Genomic DNA, 24,461 nt, shown 5'->3' on the forward strand with positions numbered 1-24,461 from the left:
TTATGAGCAAATCTTGAGGCTGGGGGCAGTTTGAACTGATTATCAGACCAAGATCTCCCAATTGAATGAAACTACTTTGAAGGGTTTTTCCAGAGTTTGGAGTTTTCTGAATGGGGATTCAATTACCCAAAAGATCAATGGGGTGAGATTTGCAAAGGGGCAAAGATTATTGTAATTGTAACTCCATTACAAACAGTCTAAATTCCAAGAGAATTTAGCAAAGCAATAGAAGCAAAGAGACACATTTATTTAGTTCTTCATGTTATAGATATGCTAATTTTATGGTTCAGAGGTAAGACAAAGGAGTCTCAGGAATTTAGTTCTCACTGATCCACAAATTATTTATCTGACAGTCAACAATAGACTGAGGAGTGGTCTATTCACTTATGTCTCAGGAGGTTGGTCCAAGTGGGACTATCCTAAGGCCAGGAGACTTCAGAATCAGACAGGTTGCTATTTTTAGATTGGATGTGGGAGTTCCCTGAGGCAGACTCCAAAGCCAGAAGATTTAAAATTACTGACTTATTGTTAGAACAGAAGCCCCCTAAGGTCAAGGAACCTCAAAATCATTGTTGTCTCCCCTAGAAGCTATATTGCATCACAGGGGAAAATTAGAATTACAGATAGAATACTTGGTTTGTTATTTAAATCAACCTTACCTCCTTTTCTTTTGCTAATGTTGTATCCCCAACTGCCAGGGGCAATCAAAGAATCATAGTAGAGATTATAATAGTTGATCCATTATTATGAAGATATGTTTACTCCTCAGCTCCCCATAGAGGTTACCTCTTCCTTCACGCTCTCCTGGCTGAGAGAGAAGAAAATATAAACAACTTTAACCACATACTACTACTCACTTTTTTCTGAAACATGTTTTCCTTTCTTTCACATGACCTGAATGTTTTCTGGGTTTTTTGCTTATGATTCCCTTGGACAATTTAGGGGCAATTGTGGAAGGCAGCACTTGCCCACTTACAGCATCATAGAACAGTAGAAAGAGGCCTTCCTAGACAATAGAAGACTTAGTTTTGACGCACAGATTCTCCACTTGATAGCTATATGACTTCATCTCTCTCTGAGGCTCAATTTTTGCATCGTTCATCTATAAAAAGGAAATATTTTACACTTAATTCACTCGGTTGTTTGGGCATTATTTTCTCGAGTGTCATAAGTAGGAGTTATTGTTGATACAATATCATATTTCTAACAAAAAATAATGTAATGGAATGATTAATTCTGAGTCAGAATTAATTGTAATTGTAATTGGATTGTAAGCCTACATGTTCTGTGTACTTGTATTTTCAGGGGAGCAATGTTGGCACCAAATGATGTTTGGTTGCAGCACATCAAATGTTGAGACTGTTGTAGGCATCAAGTGTTGGGTTTTGTCATGTGAAGAATTCACAATGTCCATTCTCTTTGGCAAAGGGTAGGTTCCTTTAGGAAAAGAGGTTACAAACAAAATGAAGATGTACAATAGACACTAGAAATGGTAAATATGAAATAGAGTTGGGGGGAGTATATTGTAATGCTGGAGAAACTGAGGCAAGACAGAGATTAGTCTGAATGGGGCTCAAAAGCATCTAGCTTGTCTCAAAGCATCCAACAACCACCAAATAATTCCAGAGACTTTTATAGGGCTCCACTTATCAGGGAAACAAAGGGGAGGGGGGCAGAGCACTGGGTGAGTGGAAATTCCAGGAAAGGACCACAACTTTTTAATTGACAGGTTTGGGGTCAAGAAGATGGTGGAGCAGGCAATAGAAAGTCTGAGACCAGGAGATAACCTAAGCATTTGAGATAAGCCATTTGGAGTTTTATGATTTTAGAATGTGAGAGTGGCCAGAGCTTCAAGGCCCTAATTCTCTCAGTCCCAATGGCCAGGAAGGGGGGTGGCCACTCAGGACATAATAATTCAAGAAAACTGAGGTATTTCATTATGAAAGATAAGTTCCTCAGGGGCACTCACAATTACCTAGTTAAAAGGAGTACCCAAGAGGTTGGGACATGTCCTTAACTGGCAGACTAAATCCTGAAAGGGACTTAGCATCCTAATAGAGTTAGATAAATGAAAGGAAAGATATTACATGGCATGGGGGAGGGAGAGTGCCCATAATCCCAAAAGGGGTTCAGCAAAGATGATGGGAGCCATAGACAGATTTATAGGGCAAATTTAACCTCAGGGGTTTGACCTACCTAGATTTTTAACTGGACATAGCAAGGTGGGACTGCCCATGATCTCCCAGAAGGTGGGACTGTAAGGTTAAAACTGATGCTCATCAGTGCCCTTCCCTACTTGCCTCAAAGAGTAATTCCATCAATACTTCTTTCTTTGTCAAGACCACCATTACTCAGAATCTTAGCACTTATACAAAATTTTACATGCATTGTTGTGCTTTTTTTTCTTGTCAAATGTGAGATAACATTCCATGTCCATGTTCTAAAATTTGGACCTATCTAATATTTTTTATTCATTGACACTTCAGGATAATTCTCAAGACAAAAGAGGTTTGAATCCCAGAAGCTAATATGAGTAAAACACAAGTACATCATTTCAAGGTGACTTGGTAACAGGTGAAAAAGGAGCCAGAAGATGTAGGTTCAAATCTCAGCTTTGTCACTTCATACCTGTGTGACATTAAACAAGTCACTTAATATTTCTGGGTCTCAGTTTCTTCATTTGTAAAATGAGAGGGCTCGGACTAGATGCCTATGGCAAAGGACTCAGGAGGGGTTTCTGTAACAACATGAGGGAGTAGAACAAGAGCCTGAAAATCAGAGGGAACTGGGGATTGAGAATGTGGAGCACAAACTGGGTGATTTATCCTCCCAGCTCCTACCAGCCTCAAGCTACCCTTGTACAACTGAACCCCAATGACCACCAGGCTTTTCCACCCACCTTACTGCAGGTGAATCATCCCTAATCTTGTCTCCCTCAGTAAAATGTGAGTTTAATAGTAGAAATCTTTTCTATCTGTATCTCCATTACTTAGCTCAGCACTTTGTGCATAGTATCATTCTAAATAAATATTTTTCTTCATTCTTAAAATGTGTAAATGAGTCTCTGTCATAACATAAATTTGCTAAAGTTTTACCTTCAAACAGCTTTTCTGTGAGATTTATATATAAATACAAATTTTAAATTATTACTAACTTACCAATAATTTGATAAATATGAACATTTCAGTATATCAAGAATAGAGGATTAAGTATTAAATTGTGAGATTCTGTTAAATACTATTATTTTTTTAAAAGTATGTTAAATTTAATATGATAGTTACAAAATTGCCCTGCTTACCCAATAGGAATGTTTTTGAAATGTGCTGTTAAAATAGAATAGTAGAGAAAGTAGTCTTCAGGATTTTCAGAGCAAAGGTTAAGAGAGAAGTAAAGGGAGAACCACCCAAAGACAAGTAGCTTGGGAAATAGAAGGATAATGCCTTTGATGTTCTATATGAAATGACTGTAGCTAAATCATCTGTGATTATCCATTGTGAGAGAAATCAGTGTCATTCTAAATTTGAATGCCGGGATGCAAGTCTTGCTTGCCCCATCCTTGTTCCTACACTGGTGTTAAAGTAGTCTAGCAAGTTATGGTATTGTTAATTCCCAAGCCCAGTAACTTGAAATAGTTGGGCTAGGCCTAAAATAAGTTATATTGTGCGTAAGTAAAGATACTAATAGTTCTATATTGCAGCCCATTAAAAAAATGTTTCTGATTGTCATTTATATCCGATTTATCACTTACCCAATATTGGTAAGTATGGAAATGCCCAAAATGGAATATCCTTGCAGATTTTTGAATGGATCTACAAGACTATGTTAAGAAATTCTGTTACCATAGTAACTATGGCTTAAAATTTTTCAATATTCTTCTTACCATCTCTACCACCTAAATTGCTGTATAGAGTATTAAGATAAAGGAAAATTTCCCCTCAATTAAAGTTATAAGAATAATAATTGAGATAGCTAAAAATGTTAGGAATGGTGATAGTTTTGTAACTATCTAACATTTATTATTTATTAAGTGTATTTTCTAAAGATAATCTCTAAATAGCATAATTGGAATTCTAATAAGAAAGGGTTAACTATTCAGAAATCTTTTGTTTTTCTTTGCATTCTCAAGGATTCCTAATATAGCGTTGTGCATACAGTGTTTTATCAACAAATACTTGTTGAATTTTAAATGGATTGTTTTCTTCTAAGATCAAGGCATCCCACAATTATTTATTTAAATGCACTTGTTGCTCACCACTTTTGCTTATCTTTATTTCTTTATTTTCTTTATAATTGTAGAATTTAGACCTAGAGAGAATTTTAGAAATCATGTAGTCCAGCTTAATTTTACAGGTAAGAGAGACCTAGAGAAGATAGATGACTTACCTACAGATTACAGTTAAAAAGTTAAAAAGCCAAGTTCTAAATCTAGTGTTGTTTCCCTTAAACTATGTTGCCTCTTTTCCAGATTGGATTTTTTTCCCCTTTTAATTTTATAAAATGTGCTTTCCAAAATTTCTGTTATTTTTGACTCTCAGCCTGTTGAAAAAATTCTAAATTACAGAATTAATTTTCTTAATATGGAAATGTTTTTCCCTGCTATCACGAGAACATTTGCTGGATTTGCCACTTCTTTGGCTGTGTCTAGTAAGAGAGGCATGTTATATCAATGATACATATCTTTCATTTTTCTAGAATTCAGTTGAGGAAGATTTGGGACCTGAACAAAGGTTAACAAGCAAGGCTTCTGTAACAAAATCTGAATCAAAGCTTCCAGCCATAGACCAAACATCAGTCAAACAGAAACAGAAAGTTACCACAAGTTCAAAGAAACCTGAGAAAAATGTGGGCGGCACCAACAAACCATCTCCACGTGAGTTATTCTAAAATTCATAGAATTGTAATGCCAATGGCACTGAAAATAGAGCTCTCCAGGTGACTGATTTCATTCTTTTTAAGATATGGTGATTACACACAAAAGACAAATGTAAAGAGTCAGTACAGGCCTGGAGGACTTAGATATATTTTAATAGATTTAGGAGGCCTGAATTATACCTGCTTACTTCCCACATTTTCTACAGATTTGCTTTGACTGTGGAGACTAGCCAACAATGTCAGATATTGTCAAGTTGCTGACTTTTTATCTCCTTCATACTTCATTGGAGTTAAAGGCTCTTGACCCTGGATGTAGAGTTTTATGCCTTACTCAGAGCATCAAGAGAAAGTATCTGAAGGGTATAATTTATAGCAAGTGAAGAAAGTAATAAAGTTCTTTTGTTTTCTCTTGTTGAGGAAAAAGGCCTTTTTCTTTTGTGTAATTTAGTAGGTCATCTACTCTTCATTAAGTATCTTTGAAACCCTGAAGAGTCCCCTGATTAGGCAGTAAAAATTTAACATATCCCCTAAGGATATCCAAAAAAGAGGTGAACTTCATTGAGAGTTTGAAGAATCCCTTTGGCTTCTCCTAGTCAAAGCATCTTCTGTGGCATCAGTTACAGTTTCTCTAGAAACCAACAATGATGATGACACAGTAAAGTAGTTAAGTCTACATTTTCATTTTGGCATAAATAGATGGCAAGTACTGGCATCTTCATATTCATCTGGCAAATTCATAAAAGTATGTCGTTCATCTAAATCCCAATTTTTAAAAATGCCTTTTAATTTATCAAAGCTTCTAATATGCAACCCTTTAACAATGTCCTTCTAAATTAGATTTTTAAAGATAGCTTTTGCTTTTATATCCCCTAGATTTCTAAGACACTCCTCTTTGTTTTCTGGATAACTGCAGAATTTAGACCTAAAGGAGAGTTGAAGAAATCATGTAGTATAGCTTAACTTTACAGATAAGGAAACTGAGGCTCAGAGAGGTTGTGTGACTTTCTTCTGTTATATAGATACAAGAGTCAGATTCTTCAACTCCAAATCCAATGTTCTTTCTGTGACACTTTGTTTTTTCTTTCTCTTCTACTTCACTCCCCATCCCAGTCCCAAAGGCCCTTGTAACAAGAATTTTTTAAAATATTTTTTTAAATCGGCAAAATTGATCAATATATCAAAAAGGAAAAATCTAGAAATATGGCAGTTTTCATTCAGAGTAAACTCATATTGCATTGATTTAATGAAGCCAAAATACAATTGATTTTGGAAATAGGAGATAGACTGAGGCAGGACTACTTCCCAACAAAAGTGATCAAGGAAAGTAAGTTTTATTCTGCACCATTTAGACTAAGTCGCATTTCTTTGTTTATCAGGAAAGAAAGAATAAAGACCAGAGCTACCACTATTATATTAGTTACAATAAGGCTTTCATTAGGGATTAATTGCTCTAACTCATCCACTTTACCCTGAAATATATACAGATAATATTAAATAAATAAAAGAACTTTACTTATTTGGTTAAAAATATGAAAAACTCCAAATATTAAATTGAGGATGTTATTTTGAATGCTAAAAATTTTAAGCAATAGGATTTTATAGCTGTAAGGGACTTTAGACATAATCTGAGGTCACACAACTAGTTACTAGACAAACCAGGACTAGAATGAGACTTAAATCTCCAGAATCTCAATTCAGTGCACTTTCTTTTTATTTTTCAATAGATTGCATTCACTTCAGTATTTTTTTAGTATTCTAATTGATATTCTACATGCATTTAGTCAGTGGGAACATAATATCTTTGGGTATTCTAAAGAGAAAAAAATTTTTAAAGAGCTATTATTTTAACCATGTAATTGCAATAGATAGTCATGAAGGCAGAGATTTTTACTTAATGTGAGTATAATATGTTATAGTTGAATGATGCCTTGGAACTAGTTTGCTCTAAAATAACAACCTTCATGTCCATCTCTGTGGAGGTAGAACTGTGCATTCCTTATGGTAAATAAGCCTATGTACAGATTTTAGAACTTAGCATTAACAAAGAAGGAAACTAATTTGTTCTAGTTGATATAAAAAATCAATTGTAAGAAAATTTTAGGGACAGTGTATCATGTTAGTCTGCTACCTCTTTCAAAATATTATTATACTCCACTTCTGTTGGATATTGTAAAAACTTAGAAAAATGGTAGGGGAAGAGATCAAGCTTCTAGGAACTGACAGAGCATCTCCAAATACAAGGAAAATTCTTATGGTCTGTGAGTATAAGAATAGAGAGGGTAGGGAAGTGCAAGAGAAATTATATAATAACAGAAGCCCCAGGGGAGAAAGACCTGGAAAAGTGAGCTACTGAGTGGAAGTGACAATGTTCAACCTGCAATACTATCTATACTCTTGGTCTCTTACACCGTCATGAAACTAGGATCCTTTTAATTACTTTTTTACCCTATATTTTCAAACCAGTCTACTGAGGGATAATTTTTTTCTCTTATGGATATGAATTTTGTAAAAAAAAAATATTAATAGGAAAGTAGGATTTGCTTTACAGAAATTTAAATCTGTTTATTTAGAAGATTTATTTCACAAAGTGCAGAACATCTTTTCAGTTATTATAAACTTTCAAAAACTCCATCTTTTCTAGGCAACTTGACGGGAACAGTTTTGTAAAATGAGAGAAAATTTCAGTAGCAATTTTTAAAGTACCTTTGTTGTTTTCTTAAAACTTGTGCTTAGCATTATCTTTAGAAGTCATCAAGTAGGTGAAATAATTCTTCACTACAACATACATTGAATCTCAGACCTGGAGAAGACTTTATTTCAATGTCCTCATTCTGAAAATGGGGAGACTTAAGGCCCAGAGAAATATATCAGTCAACTCAGAGTCCCCCAGTTAGTAGCAGTCAGGAATAGGATTCCTTGTTCATGTCAACCAACCTTCATACTGAATTCAATGTGCAATTGTTTTCCTTGAGGACTAAATTCCTTCAGGTGAAGGTAGTGGTATGCTCAAATCCCTTTATTTCCTTTATTTAGGTAACCCCTAAGGATTCTCTAATTAGTCATAGCTGAGAAACATGATGGTGATTTAATTTGGATCTGTTTAGCACAATAAACTTTGTGATAGTTCAGATAATTCAAATAAATTCATTGCTGTCAAGATAGAGAAAACAGAAGCTTGACTTTTTTCATCTAGTTGTGACTACAACATTAAGCTTTACTAGAAAATTATCCAATTCTTTTCTTCAATTTATCTTTGCAAACAAAATTTTAGAGCGAGATTGGGATAAAACACTGTTAGCCTTTGGCTCTACCCTCCCCCTACAGGAATGACCACAATGGCGTTAAAAAATATTGGTTAGTTACCAAGCATTTACTAAGGATTCATTGTGTGATAGGTACTGCACTAAGCACTAGGGAATCTAAATAAAAGCAAAACCAGTTCCTTCCTTCAAAGAGTTTATATTCTATTGGGGAAGAGATAACATATACATAAATAGGTTCATATAAGATTCATATATAGAGTATATGGAAGCCATCTTAGAGGTGAATGAACTAGAAGCTTGGGAATAAAAAGTAGGGAGATTATTTCAGGTGATAGAGAGTAAAAAAACACAGCCCTGAGGTGGTGTTTTGTGTTTGATTAACAGTGGGACTGATCATATATTATGTGGATAGAGTACTATGTAAGTATAGTGAAGAAGCAGGAAGGGAAGACTTTGGAATGAACTTAAAAATGTCAAACAGGTAACATATTCATTTGATCCTTGAGATACTAGGAAGCTTTTAATTTAGTAAGGAAGTGGAAAATCGTTTTGGCAGCTGGGTGAAAGAAAAATTTATGGGAAGAGAATTAAAGTAGACTAAATGAAGTCTGTTGCAATAATCCCAGTGAGAAGTAATGAAAACTGTACTTGGAATAGAATATAGAGGAATATATCAAGGAAATGTTTTAACAAAGGAAATAACCAGATTTGATAACTGATTGGATATGCGTGGTGAGTGCACATACATTTTGAACCTGGGTAACTGAAAGGATGGTAGTGTTGAGGTATCAGGTTCTGGGAGAGCAGTCTGGAATGTGAAAAATTCACAAAAGGCTTTATTGTAGTCACAAGAGCCCTTTATTGTCTTAAAAAGGTACACAGGCTAATTAAAATGATTAAGCAGCTGATGATGAAGGGGACTATTTAAAGATCAGAGAGAAGAGGGAGAACAGGAAGTAAAGACAGAATCTAGAGAGTTAGGGAGGGTTCTAGTTGAGAGCAAACTCACATATGTACATTTTGCCTATGTCAGCAACTGCATGATGGGACAGGAGGAAATAGGGTATGATAATATAGGATAATGAAAGGTCATAAAGGCTATTTGTAGGGTGAAAATTTGTCTAGTATACCTGCTCGGGGAAGAAGAGTCCCTTACCTAATTTAGTGGGTTGGGTATGCCTTAGTCATACAGACAAGATGGTCCCAGGAATTTGGCCTCCCTCTGTGTATGATAAGGTTGATACTGATTAAGATTCATATCATTCTTCACAATGAAAATACAATGAACTCAAATTTCATATTATTCCTGACAATGGTGCACCACATCAATGGCACCCTGAACATTAATGGGAAAGTTCATAAAAGGAGTGGGTTTTGGAGGAAAGATAATGAAGTCAGTTTTGAATATGTTAAGATTAAGATGCCTATAGGATGTAATGTTTGAAATGTACTATAGACAAGCTTGTGGTGTAGCACTGGATCTCCAGAGAGCACCTAAAAATGGATGTGTTGATTGGAGAATCATTTGCATAATAAGGATAAGAGGTGTAACAGGAGAAGAGAAGGAAGAGGAAAAGAAGAAAAAAAGAGGAGGAGGAGGAAAAAGTGGCCAACATGTCAAATGCTGCAGGAAAGTGAAGACTGAGGAATGAGAAATGACCATTAGATTGGACAATCAGTAGATCATTGGTTACTTTAGAGAGAACAAATTCAACTGAAGAATAGATCAGAAATCCAAGTTTAGAAGAAATGCAATGGAAATACTAAATACTGACAAGAATTTTTTAAAGGAGTATAACTGAGGAGAGTAGACATAGGATGATAGCTAGTGAGAATAGGATCTAGTGAGGGTTTTTTAAGGATGATGAAGACTTGGATCAGCAAGGAAGGAACAAATAGACAAAGAAGAGATATTAGAAGCAGGGGTGAATGATAGTAGGGGAAATTTGCTGAAGAGAGAATAAAAAGTGGTGTAAGGGAGCTGGCCTTGGCAAGAACCTCTTCATTAGAGACCTAGAATAAAGGTGTAGATAGAGAGAAATTGTGTTAAAGGGACATAAGATTTGGATGGAGTCTGGAAGTGATAATGAGAATCAAGATGTATTTTGATTACCTCTTTGTGTTAGGGGAAATGAAAGAAAGCATAATAAGAAAAAGATGGAATGGTATGGAGTGCTCTTCAGGAGAAGCCAGATCTCAGTGAGTACCAGGAGATAGAAAGACTGGGTCCAGTTAGAAATTTATTTTTTCTGATTTCAATTGGGCCCTCACTGCAGCAAGGCAATCCTCCTATTCTCTTATTGGTTTTTTTATTGTGCTTACCACAGTGATTATTCCAAACTTAATCAAGAAAAGGTCAAATAAACAGTCATTTATTAAGCACCCATTATGTATCAGGCACCAGCCATTGTGCTAAACTCTGGAGTTATATTTAAAAACAGTGTCTGCTCTTAAAGAGCTCAAAGTATGGCCAAAGGAAGATGTCCACAGTGAGGGGAAATTTAATTATTAGTTCCAGGGGAGAGTTAGAAGAGTAGACAGATCTGAAGTGGGTCATTGGAAGAGTATCAGAGTATCAGGTGATAGAGAGGGGAGGTTTGCTTTTACATAGAAGTTCTGTTTCACTGGCATAGGGGAAGAGTAAGAGATAGTCAGAATTTGTTCACTATTGGGGAACAAATCCCAACAGGATACCAGTGTGGGGAGAGGGGGGAAAGGGAGGAAGGGAGAAAGATCCTCTGGTGAAAATGATTAGAAGGTTCAAGATCAACTCTTGAGGACTTCACAAAGCACTCAATTGCCCAGACTAAAACAGTGTTGCTGTTTTCCAGAAAGTCCCATGAAGCCTGCCTCTCAGGCTAGTTGTAGCAGAAGATGATGAGTTGGGAATAAGCAATAATAGTAGGATCGGATAATTTTATGGTCCTACTGCTCTACCCTAATGTGGAGAAGAATTAGAACTTAGTCTAGAAACCCTGCCTTGAGGCATGGAGACAAAAGGCCTATCCATAATATGGCTCTACCCTTAAGAAGCCTATTAAAAACTGCTAAGGGTGTGATCTAGGAGGCAAGAGGAGGTTTTATATAAATCTGTAAATCACTTCTATCTGTGAAAGAAACCCAGAGGCACATTTCTTTGAAATTATTGCCAGATTTTAAGACCAAGTGCCCTGAAATCCATGTAGCAATGACATGATTTTAGACCACCTGCTATATAGTAACTTTTTCTATATGAATGATTATATTTAGGAAATTATGCTTTGTTTCAGATGACATCAAAATCTATATAATAAACTAGCTCATAAATCGAGTTCTGTTATATGTGAAATTTCCATCTAGAAAATGTATATTAAGGGGCATCTAGGTGGCACCAGCCCTGAAGTCAGGAGGAGCTGGGTTCAAATTTGATCTCACTTCCTAGCTGTGTGACCCTGGGCAAGTCACTTAACCCCTAATTGCCTCAGCAAGAAAACAAACAACAAAAAAACCTACTATATATAAAATTCTCCTTATAGAATTTAGGAACTAATGGTGTTATTAATATAATTAATTTTTTAGATTAAAAGAACTGATTGCCATATTTTAAATTAAATGTTATATATGTCTTAGATATCTTTCTAGGTAAGTTTTAAGATAATTTTTTTACTTCTTTTTATGAAGTAGTAACTGCATCCATGGATGGACTCCTTGTGACTCCCATAAGAGAGGTAGCCAAGTTGTTTTCTTTTTCCTAATTCAGAATGTTTTTTTTTTCTAAAACATATAAAATCCTCACACATGAAAAAACCAGTGTTTCAAACACAATCAGAAAACCCCAACAGTCATAGAATGACCTGGGAAATTCAGCGAGTGAGATGAAGTTTACCTGCACCACATGTAAAACCTGTTTCTAGTCCTATATTATGACAAGTAGTTAACAGAGAGCCAGAATTGAGAATAATTCAATTCCAGAAATCGTTCAGTTTATCAAGAAGTACCAAACACCATTCCAAGTATATAAAAACAAAAGAAAAATTCAACCCTATCTTCAAGGAGCTTACATTCTTTTGTTTTCTTTTTTGTCAATTTTTTTGGCAACTGATCAAAAGATATGTGTGTATGTATGTGTATAATATATAAATAGATGGATACAAATCAGAGCAAAGTGATGTAAACATATAAAACCAAAGGGGGAAAACAGATTGAATAATCATAAAGTATATAAAGATATAAAGATATAGTATATAAAGATATTATTTTTCTGGTGAGAAGTATTTATTAAAAAAATAAAACAAGTTTGAGGGTAAGCCTCAAACTTCTATCACTCACATTGTAAATGAATGCAATAGGTGGTTTTCTCTTAAAAATTGAGAGTAATGAGTTCACAAGTCACTCTTAGACTATTACCCTTATATATCATTGTCCAATTTTTCTGGTGAATAGACTTCCAAACTAAATGCCCAAATAAAAATATATGTTACCAAATATAAAAAAATGCATATCCACTGCCAATTACTAAATAGTGTCTTCCCTCTGAAAATCTCAAATGATGACAAAGAATTTGTTCGTAAAAGCACCATAGCTTGTCCACAGATAATTCCTTTAAGCTAATATAAGTTTTTCTGTGAGAGAACTGCTTGTCTAAGTTTGAGATAAGAGACATTGTTAGGCCTGACTATGAAAGCTTTCAAATATTTTTGGCCCAATTAATATCCATCTTTATCTATCCAGTCCATATTGGTCTCCCAACCAGTACTTTGTGATCTTTGGGTACTTATTTTAAAGTCAACTGAATGGTTTTTTAAATTTTATTTTAATAGCATATTATTTTTCTATTTATATGTAAAGATGGTTTTCAACTTCCATTTTTGTAAGATTGAGTTCCAAAATTTTTTTTCTTCTTTCCTCTCTTCCTTCTCCAAGACAGCAAGCAATTTGATATAGGTTAGATGTGTGCATTAATTTTAACACATTTCCATATAAGTCATGTTGAGAAAGAAAAACCAAAACAAAAGGGGAAAATTACCAGATAGATGAAAAAACAAAAAGCAAAAAAGATGAAAATAGTATGCTTTGATGTATTCAGTCTCCATAGTTCTCTCATTGGATGCAGATGACATTTTCCACCAAAACTTTGTTGGAATTGTCTTGGCTTACTGAATTGCCAAGAAGAATAAGGTCTATCATAATGGATCATCACACAATCTTGCTATTGTTGTGTACAATATTTTCCTAATACTTGCTTCACTCAGTATCAGTTCATGTAAATCTTTCCAAGCTTTTCTGAAATCTGTTTATCATTACTTATAGAACATTCCATTACTTACAATAATTTATTCAGCCATTCCCCAATTGATGGGCATCTACCCATTTTCCAATTTTTTTGTCACCACAAAACTGCTGCTACAAACATTTGTAGGTCCTTAACCCTTTTTATGATCTCTTTAGGATACAGATCCAATAGTGGCAATGCTGGATCAAATAGTATGCTCAGTTTTATAGTCCTTTGGGAATAGTTCCTAATTACTGTCTAGAATGACTGGATCAGTTCAGAACTCCACCAATACATTCATGTCCCACTTTTCCCACATTCCCTCTAACTTTTAAACAAATGAATGTATTAATTGGGTAATAATGGTTCCAATTTGGTAGTTGGTATAATAAGCTGATATGATAGCAAGCTGAATCTGGAGATTAGGGCATACCTTTGAATCCAAGCTATATCATTTAGTAATGATGTCATCTTGGGCAAATAATTTCATATATTTGAGACTCCTATCGATTTGTAAAGTGGATAAGATAATTATACTACCAATTTCACAGAATCATTGTGTATAAAATGAGAACATATGTAAAATGCTTTGTATACTTTAAAGTACTATAAAAGATGAGGCTTTATTTGAGTTATATGGGATTTTCTCTACCCAGAGGTAGATTAAGAATCTAGGGACTATGAACTTTTTTAGGTAATATTTTTATTGCTATATTTCAATATAATTAAGTTCCTTTGTAATCCTGTGCATTTTATTTTGTACATTTAAAAACATTCTTTTGATAAGGGTTTCTAGGCTTCCCCAGACTGCCCAAGAAGTGTAAGACAAAAGAGCAAAGGTTACGAATCCCTGTTCTAGTCCAGTTTAGTCATATTATAGATGAAGAAACTCAGACCCAGACCAGCCAAGAAGATAGTGCTGGTTGTTAACAATAGCAAAACTAGAATCTGTTTCTTCTGACTTCCAGGATCTAGTTCACATTTCCCTTCACCTTAATGCCTCCTAGGCAGTGACTGTTACATATCTCTATATTCTCTCTGAATTGTTCATACTTTTCAAAAACCATTAAGAATTTACTAATTTCTAAATAAGCTGGTGTAGTAAGTTTGACAATATAGATGTGGGATCATTTAGTAGATTTAGATTATTTACTTCATAAATAATAAAACTTCTTCCCTCCATTTGTTACCATGTTCTTTCTTCTTCCTCATAATTCCTATGGAAATTTCTCCATCTTCATTTAGTCTAGTCACAAACTTACCCTTTGAACCATAAATCTTAGGAACCCCCTTCTATTAGATAGCTCCTCACTGTTTTGCGGGGAAATGCAGAACTTTATTCATAAGGCAGTCTGCCTTATGTTGCTGACAAAAGGACTGATTAGACCATGGAAAAAAGAGAATGCTGAGAGTTGCCATTATTTTAGTTCCTCTAGAGAAGGTCTAGTAAACTACAGTGGGAGGGAGGTGAGGCTGAGGGAACAGCAGCTGTGGCCCAAGGAAAGCATGATAGACCTTCCCTTCCACGCAGCAAAGTTTTTGCAGGTGTCACTCTTAAGACTGCTAGGGCTAGCTTTCGGGGCTGCAAGAATATGCAGAATGAACTCTGGATCTTCTTAACCAGAAGTAGGTCCCTCTACTATATTGTTACCAGAACCTTCCTCTTTCTAATCCCCTCCCATACAGGGAATCAAACATTTTGATCTTGGATTCATTCACAAATTTTTATTTTCTGTCTGGACAGTCAATGCTGTGTCCTGATTGCTCTTTTTCTTTTGTGCAGGTGGCAGAAGCGAGCACTCCTTATACTGTGTTGAATATTCTCCTTTCTATGCTGCCTTTGCTCTGTCACCTACCCAAAGCCCTGATTCTGATTTATGCTGCTTTCTCCTTCCCCTCACCTCTCCCCCTTTACCTGAAGACCAAACCCCTCGTGTGTCTCTCCCTCCCATTGTCTCTCCTTTCACTCCTGCTTCTCTTACTCCCTCCCCTGTGCCTCCCTCGCCTTCAGCGTTCTGTTGCTTCTCCGTCTCCCACCCCCCTCACACTGAGACACCTGTGCAGTGTGTGTCCAGCTACAGAACAACAAATAAAATTTACCTAATATGGTAAGTTTCCCTTGGCAATGCACACATCACACTGGACTTAAGTGGAGCTTCTCGGAGGAGGGGGAGACCTGAGAGCAGGTGGAGGGGATGTTGATAGGCTGGCCCCGCGAAAAAAGAAGAGGAAGTGTGCAGGGAAGCAGGAAGGAGTACCATCCACCACCACTTCAAGTGGATGACTTGGAAGCCATGTGCTCTCTGCTTTGTCATCTCTGTCCAGCACTCATAAAGTTGTAAATAAAATCCCCATCATCTCATAAGACTCATTTGCCTACTACTGTTTCTGTCACATTTTGTAATGTAATCACTAAAATTCTATATTGTTTTATCATACTTTAGTGTATCAGAGTATGGATCAATCTACCCCCAGACTAGTGTCATGAGTAACAGGTCTTTCTAAACATGCATCCTGAAACTGCTGATCAATTCTGAACCATGGGAAAGTGGGGGCAAATTAAAAAGCTCCGGCAATGTGGGCATTCCTCTCATGCTTCTTCATTACACACTTACAGTTCCTAGATCCCCAAATCCTGTCTCCTGTGCTAAAATTATTTTTTAAATGTTTATAGTACATAATTAAGCCTTAACATCTCCTCCGGGTGTGTAGAACAACAAACATTTATAATTCATTCCACTAGGCAAACAGATTTGGTTCATTACTTATGAAAGAAAAAGAAAGATTGTCTCTTATGATGAGTCTATGTCCATAGTTCTGATTACATAGTAATTTTACACAAATCTGATGATGTAGTAGACTATTTTTGTCATCTCTTGGACTGCATCTTGGCACTCTTAGAAGTCCAGAGAATAGAATTTAAGATGTCTCATTGTCTTCTTGCTCTTATGTTTCCTGCAGTTTCTAGGAACTGTCTTCATTGTGTTAAAATGAGATGGGAAATTAAATATTATAGAATAGAATGATTAATATAGAATTAATTTAGAGGCCCCCCATATAACTTAGTGATCCTCAGAAGGAAGGGATTTTTCTGATTCTTAAATTTCTTCTTTGTTTTACCTTGCTTTGCCTTCAGACAATTTGAGAAAGTTAAATCTTCGCTAGATTTCTCTAGAGAGTAGGATTTTTTTCTCAGTTTTTTGTATAGTTGTTTCTTTAAGTTTGTTGGTGAGATCTGGCCTTACTAAGATATAGAAGAATGCTTTTGAAGTTGTCCTGTTACCAATCATAAACAGGATTCCTAGACCTCCCTGAAAATCTGGCTGAACATTGAATTTCTTTTAGGACCAAGAAAGACCATAATCAGATCTACACCATTTGATCCTTACATATAAACTATTGACTGAACTGTCAGATTTAAGATTTATAATGATATAATAGAACATTTTAGTTAAAAACATAAATTACTTGATACTCCTATGGCTTTTTAAATGTACAGTAACATAATCAAGTTTTACAATGGGAACCCCCAAATAACATTATCAAATTTTACATTGGGGACTCCCATGATTTAGTTGCTGTTTATGTGACAATGAGGTAGAGAAGAACCTGAGGTAGCAAGGAAAGTAGTCTAGTATGAGTTTGATATGCTTTATCTTTTAAACTGTATATGAAATAAGCAGAGAATACAACCTATACTTACAACAAGAGTGGGGGTAAATGTGAAGGGGGGGAGGATCAGGGAAAACTTCATGGAGTAAGATATATATCTAATACTTATTCATTCAACAAATACTGATTAAGCACTCATATGCTAGCATTTGTGGTAAATCCTAGCATAAAGAGCTTACAGTCTTGGGGGGGGGGGAACTTATAACATACACACATGCACGCGTGCAAACACACACACGCACACACACACACACATGTGATAAAGCCCAAGAAATAGTGAAATGCATGTTTAACATATATTGGATTATATTGGGAGGAAAAGAGGGAGAAAATATTTGGAACACAGGGTTTTGCAAGGATGAATGTTAAAAACTATGCATATGTTTTGAAAATAAAAAGCTTTAAAAAAAAGAAACAAAGAAAACGATTGCAAAAGCACAAGATCAGTTAATTCATAATGGAGAGAATAAGGGTAAGAGAAAGAGTCAAGGAAGGCTTCATGGAAGAGAGAGCACATGAATTGAACTTTGAAGAAAGGGAAGGAATTCAAAAGACAGAGGGTAGGACATTCCAAGTAAGACACCGTGTTAAGAAGGATGCAGTGCAAAAATGAAGATTGATGTGGTTGGAATTTTGATTTTGAGATATGATTGAAAACATACCTCAGAACCAGGCTGTAGAAAGCTTTGAATGCCAAGATAGGGAATTTATATCTTATATAAGAAGAAACAAGGAACTCGCCCTGACAGTTGTTAAGTGAAGAAATGACAAAATCAGAGGAGTGTGTTGGGAACAGGCAGATCTATGAAGTGTATTACAGCATTTAAAAGGTGAAGAGGATCTCAGTACCAAACTCTCATTCTCTTCCCTGAAAGACTATCTTTTCAACAATATACCTGACAAACCTTTTATCTAGGCTTTGCTTGAAGATTTCTAGAGTGAGGGTCTTCCTGAGGAAGACCATTCCATTTTTTCCCTGTTAGAAAGTCTTTCTTGATATCAGATCTTAGCTTCTTTGAAACTTCTAACAATTGCTTTAAGTTCTATCCTTTGGGACCAAAAAATTAAGTCTCTCCCTCTTCCAGGTGTCAGCCCTTCAGGTACTTAAAACAACTAACTTCCCTAATCTCATCCATCTCCATCCTAATATTCTGCAGCTTAGCCATCCCTGGTTCTTTTCATGGAACTTATGTAGTATGAACTCAAGGCTCTTCACCCTCCTCGTTGCCATCTGAAATTTTTCTAGCTTATGTACTTTTTGAAATGTGGAGCCAGAACTGAACACAGTACTATATATATGATCTACTATATATATGATCTCACCATGGCAGAGTATCCCAGGACTATCACTTCCCTAATATTGGCTGTTAAGCAATCCATGTATCCTAGCCAATTTGAAAAAAAAATAATTAGACATAATGAAAACAAGAAGAAGAAGAATAAAGCTCTAGGACTGTATTTATTATGGGAGGCTTCTGTATTTTGCTGTTGACTCCTATTAAGTTTTTAGTTCATGATAATCCCCTAGTCTTTTTCAGATGTTGTCTAACTATGCTTTATCTTGTAAATGTAATGTTGATTTAAAAAAAAACTGTCTTTATCCCTAATTTATCCAATCTTACTAAATTTTCTAGTCTATCAAAATCTTAATTGAATCATGACTCATGTAATAAATTACCGGTTCTTCCCATCTCAGTATCTTGACTGTCTCATGCAATATATTACCTATTCATCCCATCTCAGCAAACTTAATAGGCCTGCCATTTATACCTTTGTCCAAGTCATTAATAAAAATGTCAGCACAGGGAAAGCACAAGATCTTAGGACATTTTGCTAGCAACCTTTTTCTAGTATGTGTCAAACTATTAATGACTATACTTCTAGCTAGGCTATTCAACCAGGTCTGAATTCACCTAATGTCCTATAATTTAGCCCATATGTCTTTGTCTTTTTTACCTTAATAGTTTTGTGGTAATGGAAATGGTGTTTGTCATTCTTTGTCAGGGATCAAGATTTACTCTCTTGAGAAAGTTGTTTTTGTTTTGGCCCCCTTCCCCTATCTTAAAAAAACTAATAACAAGAAATAATATGATCTTAAATTTCAGCTGAATTATTAAAAACGTCAACTTTTGAAAAATCAACCTTAAATCACAGAACTTTATCAAATACTTGATAAATAGGTAAACTATGTAGTATTCTCTAAATGTATTATCCTAGTAACTATACAGAGGAAAAACAGCATGACATGAACAATTATTGATAAAAGTCAGTTTGACGATGCGATCTTTCTTTTTCTAACTGTTTAAAATCCCCATTTTAACTAATAGCTCTAGAATTTTGTCAGGAATTGAAATCAAGCTCTTTGGCCAAAACAGATCAGAGAAGAAATAGAACACAGGAAGACCAGGTTATTACAAATGCCAAGGAAGAGATGAGGGTATATGAAGGAATTCCTCAACAGGATTTGACAATTGTGCAAATGAGTGAAGGTGAAGAGTCAAATATGACTCCAAGTCTACAGCCATACCACCCTGGATACACCCAATCTCATCAAATATGAACCCGATTTTACAAGGCTGTATGATTGGGACAAGGACAGTACGATTAACAAAATTAAGAAGTGGTAAGCATGGTGATGAATTCATCTTGAATATATTTGAGTTTGCTGTGCCATTAGGCCAAGCATTAAGTGTATTTCAGCAGTTAGAAGCACAAGGCTGAAGTTCTTCAAAGTGGGCAGGGAATGAAAGAGAACTTTGATAGACGTCTTCATGGAGAGAATAATTGATACTTCATGATCTTTATTGAATCTGAAAAAGGTGCTGGGATTTTGAATAAGGTTGCCTACTTTGAAAGATTAGTCATGATTTTATAAGATCAAATTAACCAGACAAACAAATTAGATTGCAAACAAATGAGATCTGTATTTTCCTAAGCCTCTCACAAGACAAATAAGCACAGTGCTTATATTTAAAATGTGCTTAATTAAGATTTTTTAAGTGAATGAAAACCAACAAAAACCATTATTCCCCTTATAATTTAGTAGGAATAATGGAACCAGTCATGGGACAGCTAAGTGGTATAGTGGATAGGCCACTGGTTTTGGAGTCAGAAAGAGGTGGATTGAAATATAACCTCAGACACTTGCTATCTCTATGAGCCAGGGGAAGTCACTTAACTTCTGTTTACCTCTGTTTCCTTTCAGTAAAATGGGGATAATAATAATAATAGAGCCTACATTCTAGGGTTACTGGGAAGATCAAATGAGAGAATAGTTGTAAAGCACTTCACACAGTTCCTGGCCACATAAAAAACACTGTATGAATATTATTATTTATTTTTATATTATGAATTATTATTATTGTGGGAGAAGGGCTGAAAGGAAGTTACAGCAGAAAATTAGAAGGGTAAGAGACACTGAAATCACTTCATTCAATCTATAAGTACAAAAATGGTAATGATTTTCTAATTAAATTTACCTTCTCCATGATGGTGCTTATCACAGGGCATTAGTCTTTCTTTTTGGTCTAAATATTCTCTGACAGAATTCTGTCATTAATAGCAACAATTTCTTTGCTTTCAAGTCATAGCAAAAATCATTAAGTTTTACTTTAGTAGTTGGTGATAATGGAAATGGTATTTATTGTTCTTTTAACTTAAGGGATTAAGGCTTGCTATTTTGAGGAATTTTGTTACTTTTTAATTTTGTTTTGTTTTACTCCTCCCTATGCCCTTTTGGAAAACTAAGAACAATAAATAAGATCTTAATTTTCAGCTTAGTTATTGAAAATGTAACTTTTGAAAAATAAACCTTAAATCACCTTTATCCACTAGTAGTATCAAAAATATGATATGGAACAATTTTTAAAATATTAAAAATTTTTAGGGCATAAAAAAGGGTATAAAGGGTATAAAAAGCAATATGAGTGAGGGCGAATTTAACCTTAAGCAAGTTATAATTTCTATGCTCTTTGGGAGTTCCATTTCCTGGTCTATAATATGAATTGATTAGGTTAGATTCTAAAATTCCTTCCATCTCTGAAATATTACTGTGAATATATATTTTCCATTCTCTCAATCAAGTATCTTCTATTTGCCTAACATTGTTCATTTACTATTTGGAGAATACAAAATAAATGGAAAGAACACTGGAGTTGTAGTCAAGGGACCTGGGTTCAAATCCTGACTCTGCTGCTTTCCAGCAATGTGAACTTGGAGAAATCACTTAATAGCTCTAGGCCTGCTTTATAATCTATAATATAAGGAGCTTGAATTAGATAACCACAAGCTCTAAATGTACCTAGATTTGATCCTTCAAGCTCTAAATCTATGATACTTTGTGTAAAAAATGAATACAGTTGTACAAGAATTGATAATCTGGTGGAAAGGTACTTAAAACACTTTGAGAATAATTAAATCTCAACTTCTGCACTATATTTACAAATATGATAATATTTACAAAATGAGATAATCAGTGTGGACTAGAAAAATCAAGGAAGCCTTCACTAAGGGAGGTGGGTCCAAGTTGTACCTTGATGGGTAAATAGAATTCAGGAAGGCCAAAAAGAACACACAAAAAACAAAAACCCAGGAGAAGGAAGAGCCTTTAAGAAGAACAAAGACACAGAGACAGAAATTAATATCATCTTCGGGTAGGACTGAGAGGAAATCTTCCTGACTGGTCTGGAGAATGCTGGCTGTGTTAGTATTCAGTATTCCAATGGGCTTCCTGAAAGTGATAGGATCCAAATCCTGACTTTGGCCTGGTTTCATCCTGGGCTATTTCCTGTTCAATGTCTTTGTGTTGCCTTTTTAAAAAGAGAATACCACTGCTTCCTCATATGGCTCTCAGAAGGAAACAAAGGAGGCAATTTATGTATTCAAAGTGCTCAGGAGATAGAAATAACCAGAAAAGCCTTATTAAATTAGACTGGAACAAGATATTCTCTAGATTTTAGAGGATTTCAACTTCCTTTTTTTCTAGAAAAGGATCTCAAAATGTCCCCAGCTAATATTTTTCTTCCTTATTGTAACCAACTATTCCCTTTTCTTTCCTTGCTCAATAAGTCATATTTACTCATTAACACAGGCTCAGAATACATTTTACAAGAAAATGTCATTCCCTCATACTCCCTGGGCATGTCCATATCCTGGCTACACTAACTTTTTTCTAAGCCAGATCTGACAGTTGTGACAATCCTGATTCTACTAATACATGTTCAGAGGGATTTGTCTTTGTGACTTTTTGGCATAAATTCAACCACCAAATTGCTTAAAACCAAGAAGTTATAGAGTTCCTTGGATTCTGTATTTGTGTATGGAATATTATGTCACTTTATCAAACAAAGTATTATAGGATTCTAAGTAAACTTTTTATTCAGAATTTTTATTATTTTTCCAAATTCTAGTTGAAAATTGTACATGCACCTTCTCAAACATGACTGCAATTAAGTTCACAAATAATCTCCACCAAATAATTCCAGTTTGTCTTTTATTTATATATTAGCTTGCTATTATTGCATTATAGCCAACTAGAAGGTCTGTTTTTGAAATTTTTAAATTGCTCCTTAAGAATAAAATAACTACATATTTTTGTGGATTGTAGCTCAGTTTGTCAAGTTTTATTGCATCATTTAAGTACTTTGGGAGAGTTTCATGAAAATAATCTGAAATTTTAAAGAAAAGTTTATTTTAATAAATGTATATGGTACAATGTATATTCTATCATCAAAACAAAATGACCTACATAAATTAGCAAAATAACAAGGGAAATGCAAAAGATGTCAGGTATAGAAATGTAAGGAAAGACAATAATTAGAAATAAAACCCATGGCCATGATTTTGTGTTTCTTTTCATCAGAGTATCACTTTAGATTAATGACATCAGGAAGATATGGTAGGTTGTGGGCAATTAAAAATTTTTGAAATTTCTTGGTAAGACCAATTGACCAACTTGAAAATACAAATAGATGCTGTGTGTAAGAAATGTTCAGTGTATCAAACTCAAAGCAACATTTATTTAAAATTGGAGAACACACCAAGGGAATTGTGCCGCTTGAAGTATGAATTGTAGGCAGTTCTGTATGATGTCAGCAAAATGAACTTTAATGAGCACCAGTTAAGTGAATATTAGAAATCGTATCACATTGAGACCTTGGTTTTAATGGTTTGTGGGGGCAATTGTGTTGTGTTACATAGGGCTTATTCAGGAGACCTTCTGAGCATTGGTGTGTTTTTTTTTTTTTTTAATGGGAGATGTTTTCTTTGGGGGCGGGGCAAGAAAGTTTAATTATTGAAAAGATTTTGCACTTATCAGCAGCACAGGCACAGATATTATCAAGGAAGAAGAGACCCAACCTGGGGAGATTGACAGTAAGCCCAGAAATGCAGAGTAGAAGACCATCTGGAGATAGAAACAGGCAGATCTCATCGCTGCAGGCAAAAGAGCAGATTCCCAGAGGATCAGGTAACCATGCTACTCTGTTAACACAATCACATAATGGGAGACCTTGGGGATCACCTACCCCAGTTCTCTCTTCTTGCAGAGAGAGAGAAATGGATGCCCGAGCTGAGCCACTTGTCCGGGCTCCCCTTGGTTGGTGGCAGTGTGGCTGTGCTGAAAATGCTGTTTTTTCTTAGATCCCTGAGTGTTGAGTGAGGGATAGCACATCTTTAGAACCTTTTATGTGTTAGCTGCTACAATTCCAAGGTATGGCTTTCTTCTCTGTGTGAGGTCATTTGTAATGGAGGAGATAAAGTAGCATGCTTTCTAAGGAGTGAAGAGTTGTTTATTCCCATCCAACTCTGCTTGTGGCTTCCATCTTTGGATACTTTCCCTTCTACACAATTTTCAGCTCCCTTTTGTGGAATGCCTTCCCCTCCTCCTCTAAATACCTCTGCATCCAAAGGGAGAATTGAGAATTATGGAGACTGAATGAGAATCAAAGCATACTTTTTTCACTTTTTTGCTTGTTTGATTTTTCTTTCTTGCGGTTTTTTCCTTTTTGTTTGAATTTTTCTTTCACAAAATGACAAATATGGAAGGAAATATATTTAAAATGATTACATATATATATACATATATATATATATATACACATACATATATGACATATCAGATTGCTTGCTGTCTTAGGGAGAGGGAAAGGAAGGGAAGGGAAGGAAAGGGAAGGGAAGGGAAAAGGAAGGGAAGGGAAGGGATAGGGAAAGGGAAAGGGAAAGGGAAAAGGAAAGGGGAAGGGGAAGGAAAAGGGGAAGGGAAGGGAAGGGAAGGAAAGAGGAAGAAAAAATTGGAACTCAATCTTAGAAAAATGAATATTGAAAACTATCTTTATCTGTAATTAAAAAAATAAAATATTATTGAGGAAAATAAAAGAATGTAATCTCCTTTAGGGCAGGGCTAT

At 35.3% G+C, this 24,461-nt stretch overlaps 1 protein-coding gene across 34 annotated transcripts in view; it reads left to right on the top strand.

The window, feature by feature from the left end:
• MARCHF10 (membrane associated ring-CH-type finger 10) overlaps positions 1–24,461 on the top strand; it is a 234,609-nt gene that overhangs the window by 120,196 nt on the left and 89,952 nt on the right. For 15 of the 34 annotated variants that reach the window (XM_074260915.1, XM_074260902.1, XM_074260922.1 and 12 more), the window contains 2 exons: positions 4,693–4,870; positions 23,375–23,524. The exons of 1 other annotated variant lie outside the window; for it this stretch is intronic. In XM_074260915.1, coding sequence (XP_074117016.1) covers positions 4,693–4,870; positions 23,375–23,524 — 328 coding nt within the window. Of the gene's footprint in view, positions 1–4,692; positions 4,871–15,375; positions 15,495–23,374; positions 23,525–24,461 lie in introns of those variants that run through there. 18 more of the 34 variants (XM_074260918.1, XM_074260905.1, XM_074260914.1 and 15 more) reach the window with 4 other exon arrangements.

Source organism: Sminthopsis crassicaudata, chromosome 4 (genome assembly GCF_048593235.1).
Source record: "Sminthopsis crassicaudata isolate SCR6 chromosome 4, ASM4859323v1, whole genome shotgun sequence".
NCBI classification, from domain to species: domain Eukaryota; kingdom Metazoa; phylum Chordata; class Mammalia; order Dasyuromorphia; family Dasyuridae; genus Sminthopsis; species Sminthopsis crassicaudata.